This window comes from Uloborus diversus, chromosome 2 (genome assembly GCF_026930045.1).
Source record: "Uloborus diversus isolate 005 chromosome 2, Udiv.v.3.1, whole genome shotgun sequence".
Taxonomy (NCBI): Eukaryota; Metazoa; Arthropoda; class Arachnida; order Araneae; family Uloboridae; genus Uloborus; species Uloborus diversus.
This window is the reverse complement of record NC_072732.1, coordinates 46,552,622-46,566,354: the sequence shown is the minus strand read 5'-3', so window position 1 is coordinate 46,566,354 and position 13,733 is coordinate 46,552,622. Positions and strand designations below refer to the sequence as shown.

The 13,733-nt window shown below is 34.3% G+C and overlaps 1 protein-coding gene across 1 annotated transcript in view; it reads left to right on the top strand.

Moving 5' to 3' along the window:
- The first annotated feature begins 768 nt into the window (after window positions 1-768).
- LOC129216298 (uncharacterized) overlaps window positions 769-13,733 on the top strand; it is a 32,326-nt gene continuing 19,361 nt past the window's right edge. Inside the window, exon 1 of the mRNA XM_054850508.1 lies at window positions 769-2,191. Within this exon, the coding sequence (XP_054706483.1) occupies window positions 769-2,191 (1,423 nt within the window). The remainder of the gene's footprint in view (window positions 2,192-13,733) is intronic.

Sequence of the window (13,733 nt, the reverse complement as noted above, 5' to 3'; positions counted from 1 at the left end):
CGGCTCGGTAACTGACTGACATCCCGGTAACTGACTGCATCAAAATTATAAGTTAGATTACTTTTGTTTAAGCAACACCAAGTGCTTCTACACTTCTGTATCAAGATTTTTAGATCCAATTTATGTCCTTTGTCTTAAAAACGTTGAGTCCTCATCATTTTCTTTTTTCATTTCCACTTATGAATTTCTTTTTAATAAACTTAATAAAAGTAGGTTACCAGTTTGAACCACATTTTCTGAATATTTCTGAATATCCATCAACAACACTTTACTGGATAAACCAGTTCGTCAGCAGCCCCTTATTTTTAATCGATGGAGGACAACCCAGACACGAACCATTTTACGAATATATATATCTGGTTTTAATTACAGCTTTATGATACGATTTTAATTTCATTTTTTCTATACAGCGAAGTACTATAAGAATTTTCCAACCTTATTAAAATTTTTAATGTTTTGCAATAATTTGTAAATTTAGCAAATCTTAAACAACGCAGAACATTAATTGTGCATGAATTTTTGAAGTGAACCTGTTCCAAGCTATTGGAGAGTATTGCTGCGTGCGTGTGTTTTAATAAATTTCTTAACTTGTACTAAAATGTATTTTTTACCTTTCAGAACTTGGTGGTCATCTTGCTTTCCTTCTGCTGCATTCAGAATAGCAACTCGGTTGAAAATGCCTCTTCAAAACTGGAAGATATTTTGATATCCAGAAAAGTAAGAAATAAACGCGAACTGGACGAGGAAGATGTTATCAACCGCTTTGAAATGGAACGGGTGTCACCTATTTATGACATTCTGCGGTATCTCCCACCTTTTGAAGATGGATGGCTTCCTCCACCTTTCACAGAACCTACCCCACTTTTGTCTCCTACATTGGAACCTCAAAGAGATTACTCAACTTACTCCGAGTTCAAAGTTGAAATCTCGAAGGATAAAGAACATGTAGTAAGTGAAAGTGGACGACAGTTTCGTGAAAACTCCGCTCTAAACTGGTTTTACAGCGCTAATTCATACTCTAGTTTACATCATTTTACCATTCCTACTCTTGAGCAAAAACAAAATTCACAACCAACCACAGAAAAATCATTGCTTTCCACCAGCAATTTTCCAAAAACAACAGCAGCTGCTGCTAAGCTGAAACCATTGACTGAAGTTGTTAAAAGTACTTTACAATCTACTGATAAAGCATGTACTTTATTACCCATAACAGAGAAAACAACAACTTCACAGATATACTCTGAGGATTTATTTAAAAAAGACAGCAGAAGAGAAGACATCACAACTAAACCATCGGTCATCACGGTGTCACCTAATAACCCCTTTGACAACAACCCAAACTCCTTGTTGAAAAGGCGCCAGGATCGTGAGCATGTTGTTAGTCAAGTTCCTGGTTTCAGAAGTAATCATGGAATATTCGTGAATACAGATTTTGTTGTCCCATCAACCACACCAAAAGTAAATATAACAATGCCTAAACCAGACGTTGAAACAAAGCCAAATGTCACAACTCGGTACATACTTCTTCAGTCTGGTAGGATAGTGGCAATTAATGTCACTTCTGCCCCGAAAGTTCTGAAAGACGCTTCTAATAACAATATCCCTCCGTATTATTTCGGCAGCCGCATTCGAAACAAGAAACCTCCTGCTGCACATAACATAACAAGAAACGAAAAAAGCACATTTCAGAATAAAACATTTCAACCCATTATTTTAACGTCATCAGACCTTATACTAAATTCAGACAAAAATAAAAACCTGACCAGTAGGAATAAACAAAAACCACTTCTGAGACCAATTATATCTTTCAGAGATGTTAGGTTACTGTTTACTAGTGGAAACATGACAAACAATTTGAAATCTCCCAGCAAAAATGCAACAAAAGAACGCCTTTTTGAAACTCTAATAGATGTGTTTCACCCTGGAACAACTGAAAGTCAATATCTTGTGATAACTTTTAGTTCTGCTAAAAAGAAGCCAAAGAATCCTCCACTTATAACTAAAGATTTTTCTTTGCGTTCTAATGAGCAACACAAGAACAATAAAAGCGACGAATCAAGTACCATATCTTTTCAAGAAGAAAAACGGATTAAGCCTCAAGTGTCCAATCCTCTTAGAAGACCAGATTTTGAAAATAGAATTAAACCGAATATTTCTACAACGGTCACCATAGCAACCATTCCTAATCGAGGTAAGGGTTTTAGAAATTTTCTATAATGCTGGAAAGTATTTTCAATACATCAAATATACCAATTTACGAAAAGTTTTTATTTTAAGTTTCATCTTTAATACTGTTGTTTTATAAGATATCAAATGTCAGGTTATAGAAGTATTGTTTTGACTTATGCTAGGGTGATGTATGGGCTATTAGTTGAAGCTGCATTTAAAGCTTATATTTTTATCCTAAAAGGTTTCAGCAAAAGAAAAAGATCAATGTTTACAATAATGGATGATGTTTCATTGCTAACCAGTAAAGCTGATTGATTGAAAATAATATATACTTCTATATAATAAAATAAGGCTATCAAAGCTTTTATAGCGACACATTTTTTTTAAATACTTTAAAAACAAAGTTTAAGTTATTAAATTTAATTACAAAACTTACTAAATTTTAAAAAAAATGTTTTTACGTATTGTAGTAGTTTTGTATCAAGTAATTTTGGCTAAAAGCCTTAACTAGATTTGCACCAATTTGAAGAATAACAAATTTTGTGGATGAATATTAATCAATGTTTTATAAGATATCAAATGTCAGGTTATGTACGTATAGTTGATATAGTTGACGTACTAAAGTTACCAAGTTAAATTAAGGAGTATTAGACTCTAAGAAAAAATTGACAGGCTATCTTGCTTTAGGAGGAATTGGAATGTATAATACTCAAACACCAATTATTCACTTAGGTTTTCCTCTAGTATATAATGTTTTCAATAAAGACCTTGGATTCATGAGATTTTGTTTGAAATTCTCCATTTTTGGATTGATTCATTAAAAAGATACATTTGAAAATTTACCTATAAAGCATAATATTTTCACGAAAATATAGTTATTTGACTAAGCAGTCTAAAATGTACTTGCTTAAAATTTTTTAAAAGGTTGCGAAGGTACAAAAAAAAATTTCTCCATCATAGCCGTGGATGTTATTTTTCTTTTATAATGTATAAACTTTAACCTTCTCTTGGACTAACTTTATAATTGTGTTAGGTCACGACCTTTTTTTTTTTTTTTTTTTTGAGCAATCACGATTGCTTATTGCTTTCATTTGACTGTTTTTGACGTCCTATCATTTTATTTTCCCACCGCCACCCTCCGTACCATCACCGTCGACCGGCTCCTCACGATGCTGCTCCTGTAGCGAAAGCCGTCTCCAGGTTGCATCCATGTCCTACACACACGCGCATACATACACATCTACACACACACAGGCACACATACACACACAAACACACACACACATATACACCTATACACACGCATACATACAAACACCTACACATACACACAACTACCCACACATTCATGCCTGTACACAAACACATATGCCTAAACACACATAAACATATCCCCCCCCACACACACATTCATACACACAACTACCCAGATACTTATGCTAGCACACAGACACAAACACACATGATACACTCTCATACACATACCCCTACACACAAACACACATACCCCCCACACACAAACACACACGCCTACATACACACACTCGTGATTGCGAAAAACATATTTTGAATTCAAAATGTCAAAACTCAATTTTTTTTTTTTTTTTTTCGCAGTAGATGACTTTTCACCGTATTTTAGGATATCGTTCCGAAGAAATGATTGAAGGGTCAACTTTTATAGTTCGAATCAAAATGTTTCAGTTTATCATTTTCAAGATTAACAACTAATCACGTACATTAGTTGAAATTACAAAAAAAAAAGAAGACTAAGCATTTTTATGTACATGATCTTTGTTTTTTTGTTCCTTGATCTTGTGAATTTTATATGTTCAATCTACGGTTTTGCAGGACATAGCAATGGCAGTCCTGGTCAATGGCGGACAGAGATTCACAGTTCGTTATCGATCGAACGATTTTTTATGGAACTTCCAATACATGTGATACAGATTATGCGGACGTGATTGTTTCAAAAAAATAAATAAAATAAATAAATAAATAAATAAATAAAATAAAATGTGGTTTGAATTTTGTTACTTAGGTAGAGCTTAAAAGACGCGAAAAAAAAAAAGATAATAGCAAATCAAAGAAAAACGAAATATTTTATTTATTTACACATTGGTATGATTTACATGCATACTTTGTCGATCAATGACGTTCTGAAAGAGCTCCGCTGTATTTTCAAATTTATCATCCACCAATAAGCACGGAGCGCTAGAAGCAATTCTCAAATCTTGTTTTAGTAGTACAGTTAGCACAACATTTCAAATTATATGTATATACTAGCTGCGTGCCCAGCGTTGCACTGGCTGCCTAAAAAATGAAAGATAAAAAATAGAAAGAAAAAAATGTCCAGTTGAAACTTTTGTATTACTGGAACATCAGTTTCTAACGCGTCAAGGAATAAATAAATGCGCGAAATGCAAGGTTTGCAAACTCCAGAGAGCTTTTTTTTGGGAAAAAATCTCATTAACGTTAATCATAGTTAACAATGATACAAGTTATGAGTATTTACAACTAGCACAGAAGATAAAAATATATGCATTATCAACTATAGTTTGTGCTCACGTTAAACTGAATTACATTAGACAGACATCTGAGATATTTATGTACAAATACTATCAGCTTTTTACATAAAATGACACAAAATGTTTGGTTGATTACGTGAAACTAAAGCACCAAGACGTAATAAATACCAACAAGTATTAATTTAATACCAAGTCATCAGATTCCAACTAAGCTTTAGTTTAAATCCTTAAAAACAGTCCTTTTTGTTCAACTCTGTTTCACTTAAAGAAATCCAAGCAATCTTAATTTAACGTGTTCTTTTAACGATACAAAATGTATTTCAAAAGTAAAAACAGGAAGGAGAAAGAGAGTTAATACAATTCGAAAAGTCACTCACGTGAAGGGAAAAAGTCCAACAGAAAAACATAATTAGTCTCACATCCTAATTTTACCAAAATATGAGTCTGGTAATCATAAACTTACACTACAATAAATAAACATAGCTAAAGAAAGCAAGAGCTAAGAACGCTGGTTGTAAAAAATAAAAAAGGATAGACGATAAAAAAAAAAAAGGTTATGTCCGAATAGAGCAACCGATTTTAAACTTATTTAAAGTAAAATTCTAGATGGAAACGTTGTTTTAAGATTTGGACAGCAGCCAAGAAGATATCTTTTAAAACAATTATTATTTGCTTACCAATATGCAAACTGGCAACAGAAAAGAAATAAAAATTCCCGAATAACGTAATGATAATTAACGTTTCAATTAATATCTCCGCTAATTAAAGTCGTACACTTACGAGATTGGTCTTCGAATTGTTCGATTTCGTTCGACTCTCGATTCGCAGCGATTTTCGAGAAGTATATATATATATATATATATATATATATATATATATATATATATATATATATATATATATTGTAACGGATTCGGTGCGACTTCCACTTTCTTGAAATGAAGACACAGTTCTTGATAAAAGCACAGGAAATTTATTTACACTATGTACAGGAAAGATCGTCAACAACTGCTAAATTATTCATCAGCAATTAAGCAACTATCACACAATACCGTAAACTCAACGTTTACACACGTATTTACTTCCAAATACGAAAACACCACAGCGAAATGCTTCGCTATAAACAGAGCTAATACACACTCTCAGTCCGAAATCTCAATCGAAACTCTCCTCTTTATCCCGCGTAACCGTTTATATACACACCGAAAAGAGAGCTCTCAAAGATTCCAGAAAATGCTACAACGTTCTACAACTACACTTTCATTGATAAAATCGGTGAATGAAATTAGAAAAAAAAGAATAGGGGGTTGTATACTTTAGCCATATGTTAAGGGGTTGTATATTCATTACGGGAAACTATTTACAGATTACGTTACTACAATAATTACTATTTACAGGATTTGTAACATTGCCCCCTTCCCGAGGACTGCACGTCCCGGGCAGTACAATCCCCAGAAAGGGTGCCAAACTTCTATCACAAGTTTACAAATATACACATTAATTAATAACTAACAGATACAGAAAACACAATAATAACAAGAAATATTACTGAACATTAAAAGCAAAAATTATCTACAACTTTTATGTTATCAACCATGGTTGTTTACGTAATACTCATGAACTATGGCCATAGTATGGGGCTAACCGATCATAATGTACAACCCTAGGTTTTGCATTAGGTGATTTTTGGATCCTCACTACGACGTCATTTAGTCGGTCAAGGACTTTGTAGGGTCCATCCCAATGCGACTGCAACTTGGGTGACAGACCTTTCCGTCGGATGGGATTCCATAACCAAACCTTGTCGCCTTCGTTGAATTCATGTCCAGTAGATCTTGTGTCGTATCGGGTCTTCATCTTCTCCGCCGCGATGTTGATTCGCTCTCGTGCGAAGTTATCAACGTCTTCCAACCGGGCCTGGAGATCCTGGATGTACTCCTCAGGCGATGCAGGCGCATCCGGAGGACGACCGAAGACGAGATCACAAGGTAGCCGAAGCTCTCGTCCGAAGAGCATCTGAGATGGGGCATATCCGGTAGTCTCGTAGACAGCACTGCGGTAGGCCAGCAGGAACAAAGGTAGCTTCTTGTCCCAATCCTGTTGATTTCTGGATACCATAAGCGAGAGATTATTCAGGATTGTGCGGTTAAATCTCTCCACCATGCCGTCCGATTGTGGGTGTAGTGGTGTTGTCCTAGTTTTCTCCATTCCGAAAATGTGACATAGGCCCTTAAACACAGCAGAGATGAAATCCCTCCCTTGATCGGAATGAATTTGCAAAGGTGTTCCATATCTCGAGATCCAATGTTGGACTAGAGTCTCTGCTACGGTGGTAGCCTCTTGATCTGGAATGGGATATGCTTCGGGCCATTTGGTGAAATAGTCGATAGAAACAAGAATGTATTTGTTCCCATCAGCAGTTCTTGGTAGAGGACCCAGGATGTCGATCCCAATTCGTTCGAAAGGAGCTCCAACGTTGTACAGATGTAGCTTCCCTCTGCTTCTTTTCTTCGGTCCTTTACGAGCAGCACAGGCGTCACAAGAATGGCACCACTTCTCCACGTCATCCTTCGCCTTGCTCCAGAAGAAGCGCTCCCGAACTTTATTGAGGGTTTTCAAGACACCAAAATGTCCTCCAGTCGCACTACTATGTATTTCTTTCAGAACATCTGAAATCCTTGATCGGGGAAGTAGTAACTGCCACCTAGATGTTTTGCCGTCGTCAGATTCCCATTTTCGGTGTAGCACGCCGTTCCGTAAATGGAGCGAGTTCCATAAAGCCCAGTATCTTTTTGTCGCAGGACTGAAGATGGAAACGTCCTGCCAGCTAGGTCGCCGACTGTCACTTTCCATGAACTCCAAAATTGGTTTTATGTCGGTCTCTTCAAGTTGATCTTTTCGAACTTGGTCGTCACTCCATGGATCAGGTTCTGATGATATTGGAGTCACTGTCACCTGATAGGCGGTAGGGCTAGTCGTTCCATACTGTTTCTCGATTCGGGAACAATAGTGGCAGTTCTCAGGACAGGGTCTCCTTGATAAAGCGTCAGCATTAACGTGAGATAACCCTTTTCGATGCTTGATCTCCATGTCATATTCCTGGAGCCGCTGTATCCATCTGGCTATCTGGCCTTCCGGATTTTTGAAGTTCAAAAGCCAAGTTAATGAGGCATGATCTGTCCGAAGCAGAAATTTTCGGCCGTAGAGGTAATGATGGAAGTGTTCTACAGCTTTCACTATGGCCAGTAACTCCTTTCTGGTGACGCAGTAATTTCGCTCCGACTTTGATAAGCATTTGCTCCAGTAAGCGATGACATGTTCATTTCCGTCAATTTCTTGGGATAAAACAGCTCCGATGCCCTCGTTGCTCGCATCAGTGTCCAAGATGAAGGATTTTTCAGGCTGAGGATAGGCGAGGATAGGCGTTGATGTTAAAGCCTCCTTCAGTCGTAGAAATGCATCTTCGCATTCATTGGACCATTCAAACTTTTGCTTGTTCTCCGTCAGCTTATGCAAAGGTCGTGCAATGTTGGAAAAACCATTTACAAACTTCCTGTAGTACGTGCAGAGCCCCAGGAAACTTCGCAGCTGATGGATGTTTTCGGGATGACTCCAACTCTTGACCGCAGATACCTTTTCTGGATCGGTTTGTACACCTTCAGAAGAGATGAGAGATCCGATAGAGGGCGCTTTAGACTTTGGAGTAACGAAAAACTATTTTTTTAACTCAGTTTCTAAATCTCATTAAATGTTTTCTAATGCTTGTACTTAAAAATAAATTTTTAACTCAAAATCTGAATTGTTGAGAGTGATTAAGTAGCGAAAACTGAACTATCTTCAAATGTTGAAATACACTTTGTTACAAAAAAAAAAAAAAAATGTATGCATCAAGAATAAATCGAGCTGCAACCAACAAATTCGGCAGGAATGTAGTTTGGTAAGAGATGATTTAAATTTCGCAGCCAGTTACGAAGGGGTAAGCGCGCTATGCGCATAAAAGATGCGCAGATAGGTACGATTGAAATTGTTAAAGCTTGTGTCAAAGAGCACTTCAAGCGAAACTGTCGAGTTGAAAGGACGCTATTATGACTAGGACGACGTTTTAGAGGTATACGAACAATTATTGAACATTTAAAGAGACGACAGCAGGTCTCAGAGAAGCGGGTTGGTTGTACGCGCGTATCTTGGTCGGAGCGATAAGGTAGTAGCTTAGTGTAGGTAAAAATAAATGAATCACTCCGTTGCGGTCGGTTAATTTACTCTGGAAACAGAAATGAGCGCGAAGATCGCAAATCATAAGAGCGGCCACGACTGTATCAAAAAGGTCGCTACCATTAGTTGCATGCCGTTTAAGACCTTCAAAGAATTTGATGGTATCAAGAAAAACAATCATGAGTAGACAGAAAATCGCTGGTATCTCGAACCGGCGTTCCATTGAGATGAATTGGATTTTCGTCGATTGGATTTTCGCTGCACTTGATTAGCTGGGTTGTGAGAGACAGAAGGCATGTTATCTTCAACGATGCATTCCGATTTAGTCCCAGTGGGCATAGGTAACCTAATTCACTCCACACCAGGCTGCGTTTTGTCTTGTATAGCTGCTAGAGGAGGCTGTACAACTTACGGTTTTGTAACCTTTATTGTGGCATACTTCCTAATAAAACATTCTTTTATTCTGAACCTGTAATCATTTCCTTATCTTGTCATAGGCCACCTCCATTTTAAGTTTCGTGAATATCGCTCGTTTCTTTCTGGGTAAATGTATTTTTTTTTCTGTGACAGAGTGTATTTCAACTTCTGAACACAGTTCAGTTTGCGCGACTTAATCACGCCCAATGATTCTGATTTTGAGCTGAAAATTTAAGTCCAAGGCCAACATTAGGAAAAATCTAATGAGCTTAAAAAATAGCGATAAAAAATAGTTTTTCGTAACGCCAAAGTCTAAAGCGCCCTCTATCGGCATTTTTAAACAACATCTTCAAAATTTATTTTAAAGAAAATACAGTAAAAATAATAATTTTAGCAAAAAACCGCAAACGAATCAACCATGTTTTCCGTTTTTTATGATCATTTGAAATTTGGGACCCTAAACTTTAATGGCGCCTATCTCCTTGAAGACGTTTGGGACCCTTATTTTTGCCATTATATAGTTTGTCCTATATAATGCATACTATCACCCCTTAAAGTTTTGCCCAAGAGTTCAGAAACACCCTGCATAAGAGTAAAACAGCCTCTCACATGCATTTTTTTTTTTTAATTTTAAAACATCGTGGGTGCGAAAAGAGAGTAAAAATATGACACATAAATTATTATATATGAAACCGTAATAGCTTCTCGATGCCAAAACGCTGTTTACCAAAATCAAATAACTTATATTTCTTTTCCAAGAATAACATTCAACTTCAAAACATACTTTTAAAATTTTCTTACTTAATTTGATTGAAATTGCTCTGTTTTCTCTGTTTCAGTTAGTAAAGATCAAAATTTATTACGAAAGGTACGCTCAAAGATATACTATACTTAAAATACAAAGTATGATTAAAATTTAAGTAATTTGCTTTCTAAAAAGGCAGTTTGAAATATTTAATTTTAACAAGAGGATTTATTCATAAAGTAGACTATGTTTTCTTTATTTTGTAAGCAAAATAAATTATGAAACATTTACAAAGATTTTACCGTGTTTTTAGAAGGAATGGACTATTTTCAGCATCTTATAATGTTACATAAAGACTCTTTTTTGTGTATGTCTGCCTGTTTGATGTTTGCATCCAAATTAATGTATTGTAATATTTTATTTATAAAATTGCAGGAATGTATTACTAGATTTCACTTTAAAAAACTATCTGTTATGATTAATTTACCTCAAATAGAGCCCAGTTTGTGATGATATAAAAATTCCTTATAGTCACTATAAAATCTTTTAAAGCAAAAACAACCCAAAGCAACAAGAAAAAAAAATCTTTGAAACTAAATAAGTGATCTAATAAGTAAACTACAAATCTAAACAACAGTTCCTTCTTGAAGTTATAATTGCACTGAAGTATATTAAATAAGATAAATACAATGAATGAACTTCCATTCAAGTTAGAAAATAAAATAAAAACTGCAAAGCTAAACCAAAAAGAGCCTGAAGAGGAATAAAAAATGTATTGATACTTGGCACTGCATCAATACTAAAATATGAGTTTAGAACCACGTGCAAAACTATATACTATCCATATTTACCTTTATTCTTATTCTAATGTGTTGCTAGTAAGGAAATATAATAAGGAATTTAAATACAGGATGGGGAAAATTAAACTTACAACACTCAGAAGCTCATAGCTCAGGTTCTACTTAACGGATTCAAATGAAGTTTCAATTGTGAAGTGCAGCGACCAAGGAGTGCACCAAAAAAAAAAAAAAAAAAGAGATGGGTGGACTGTGTGAATACTGATTTTGATATCATTAAAATCAAAAACTGGGGGTCAACGCCAGAGAGGAGGACAGTCTGGCGGGATCTCTTAAAGAGAGCCAAGGTCCACAACGGGCTGTCGATCCAATTATGATGATTATGAAAGACACAGATAACTCCTGTTTTAACTAACTTAGAGATTTTTAAAAAAAATCTAGTGATTAAAATAAGAGTTTTTTTTTTTTTTTATATATATGAAATATTGAGGTGCAAAGATTTTTTTCCTTCATTCCGCTTCTCCTGTAGTATTTTATTTATGTGCTAAGTTTGCAAAGCATGCAAACATAAAAACATTGTCCGCTTTAAGATAAATAAATACCTTTGTGCGGAATAGTAAAGTCAGACCAAACAACGTAAGTAGAAGCACAAATTTGTCTGTAATTTACAAATTTGTGCTTCTACTTACGTTGTTTGGTCTGACTTTATTGTCCGCTTTATACACATAGTTTATTTAACTATAGATAGCTCATAGAAAGATCTTTGACTTTATTTCAATTATTGCCAATGCATACTTTGCTTACAGTAATTGCATTTTTAGACTATTTTACATATAATTTTGAGCTACACACCAGTACACGTATCAAGTAGAAACTGCGATGTGGCGACTTTTTTCGGCAAAAAGAGAGACTTTTATTGTTTCCTCAGTCTTTTACTTTACAGTAAAAGACTTCATTAACTCAAAGAGAAAGTAAAATTTTAAAGAATGGAGACTCAATGGAATATCCTATCAATATAAGATAATGAAGCTTTTTTTTTTTTTCTTTTTAATTTTATTTTCGCTAAAAAAAAAGTCGTTCGTTACTCCAAGGCACGTGTGAACTCTGTCTTGTTTTCGGGAAAATTTAATGAAATCTACTGCCGAAAGAAAGGTAAACATTCATCATATTTTTTTCTTATTGCTTGTAATTAAACGAGCTAGTAAGTCTTCTGCAAATAAATATAATAATTAGGTCTTCTTAGAACAAAAAAAAAAAGAAAAGAAAAAACCAAATCTCAAATACTTTCTTTTCAAGTTTTACAATGTTTTTTCATCATAAGAAAAGAAAAATTGTGAAAAAATTTCCGATACTTTTTTTTAAATTTTATTAAGCTTCTCAATAGGCTGAAAATAATCTTGAAAGTAGACGTACTTTCTGAGTGTGAATTTTGAATTCATTTACTTTTTTAATCCCGTCGCTAATATTGGGACTGAAAATTAGAAATCATAACAAATTACTTGTAATTTAATACTTTTTCCTAAAACAAGCTTAAAAAACCAATCAACATACTGTATTCTTATTCATATTTCCAGCAATTAAAGGTTATTACAAAACCAATATCAGTATCAATTTTTAACCATTTTGTAAAAGAACATCTACAATATGTAAAAATAAATTCTCATTTTAAATTATACAAAAACGAATGATTTGGTAACGGAATACTTAACTCAGTTTAATGTAACTATAGATGGAATTACCACAACTCAACAGGCTGAGTGAAAATTTTAACCATTAGCCAAACAGTAGTCACAAAGTGTATACATTCTCTTGCACTGCAAAGATTATTTATAGGTATCCCAGCAAAAGACGATTACTTTTATTGATTGCCTTTAAAAATCATCAGAAGCTGAAACTTTTAAACGTAATCAATGTTTATGTTTCCTTTCCTGAAAAGCGTAGCCTTGTATCTTTTCTTCTTTATACATAAATACTTATTTAATTTCTTACTAGTATCTTACTTTTAATGATGTTATTATAAAGTATAGTGTTTGCTTAAAAACTTTTGTTTACTTCATCTCTCTTACTCCTTCAATTTAATTTGCTTATTTTATTCAATTTTTCCGATGAAATGATCTACGAAATTAAGGTGTTAAACAAAAAGTTCCTTTAAAAAAAAATCATAATTAGTTTTCGAATTTGCGCATTGAAGTGAACCGGACTTGTTTATGAACCATCATTTTAACTCCTAATTTATCTGAATATTTGTTTTGGCATATTTCTGAACAATGAAGGAAGCAGATTTGATAATAAGTTGCGTACGTGAGAGCTTTGTTGCTGTCCCAATTGTATGATTTTAGAAAATTAAATTAATTGTTTTACTAAGCTCAGTACTTCTGCATTTGAGCTTCGAAGCACAGAAAATGAGATTTAGTCTTTGTTCTCTTTAGTTTGCAAAACTAAACCGTTTCTTTATGTGGAAATCCGTTTCGATGCCATGCTTTTTAATTATGTACCTTCTATCAATTATGCGGAGAGATTGTTTATGCAAAAGCAATTCATCAAATGAAAATTAAAAGAAAGAAAAGCTTGGGACAAATTACTGTTTTAATTAGATTCCTTAGAACATTTATACTTGACTCTTAATTTTAAAATCTCTTTGAATTTATTTTTATAATTATGTGCACCTAATGGCTGTGTATTAAAATTCAAGCCATAGATTAATTAAGAATAGTAAGAACGTTTTTTAAAAGCACTGCTTTTTTAATTGCAATATATGAATGAGGAAATCACTTCCACAATTCGGGGAAATCTAACCAGGAAATTAAGTAAAAAAAAATGTAACAATAATATTGTCATTAAATATCCAATAGCATTTTTTTTTCTAAT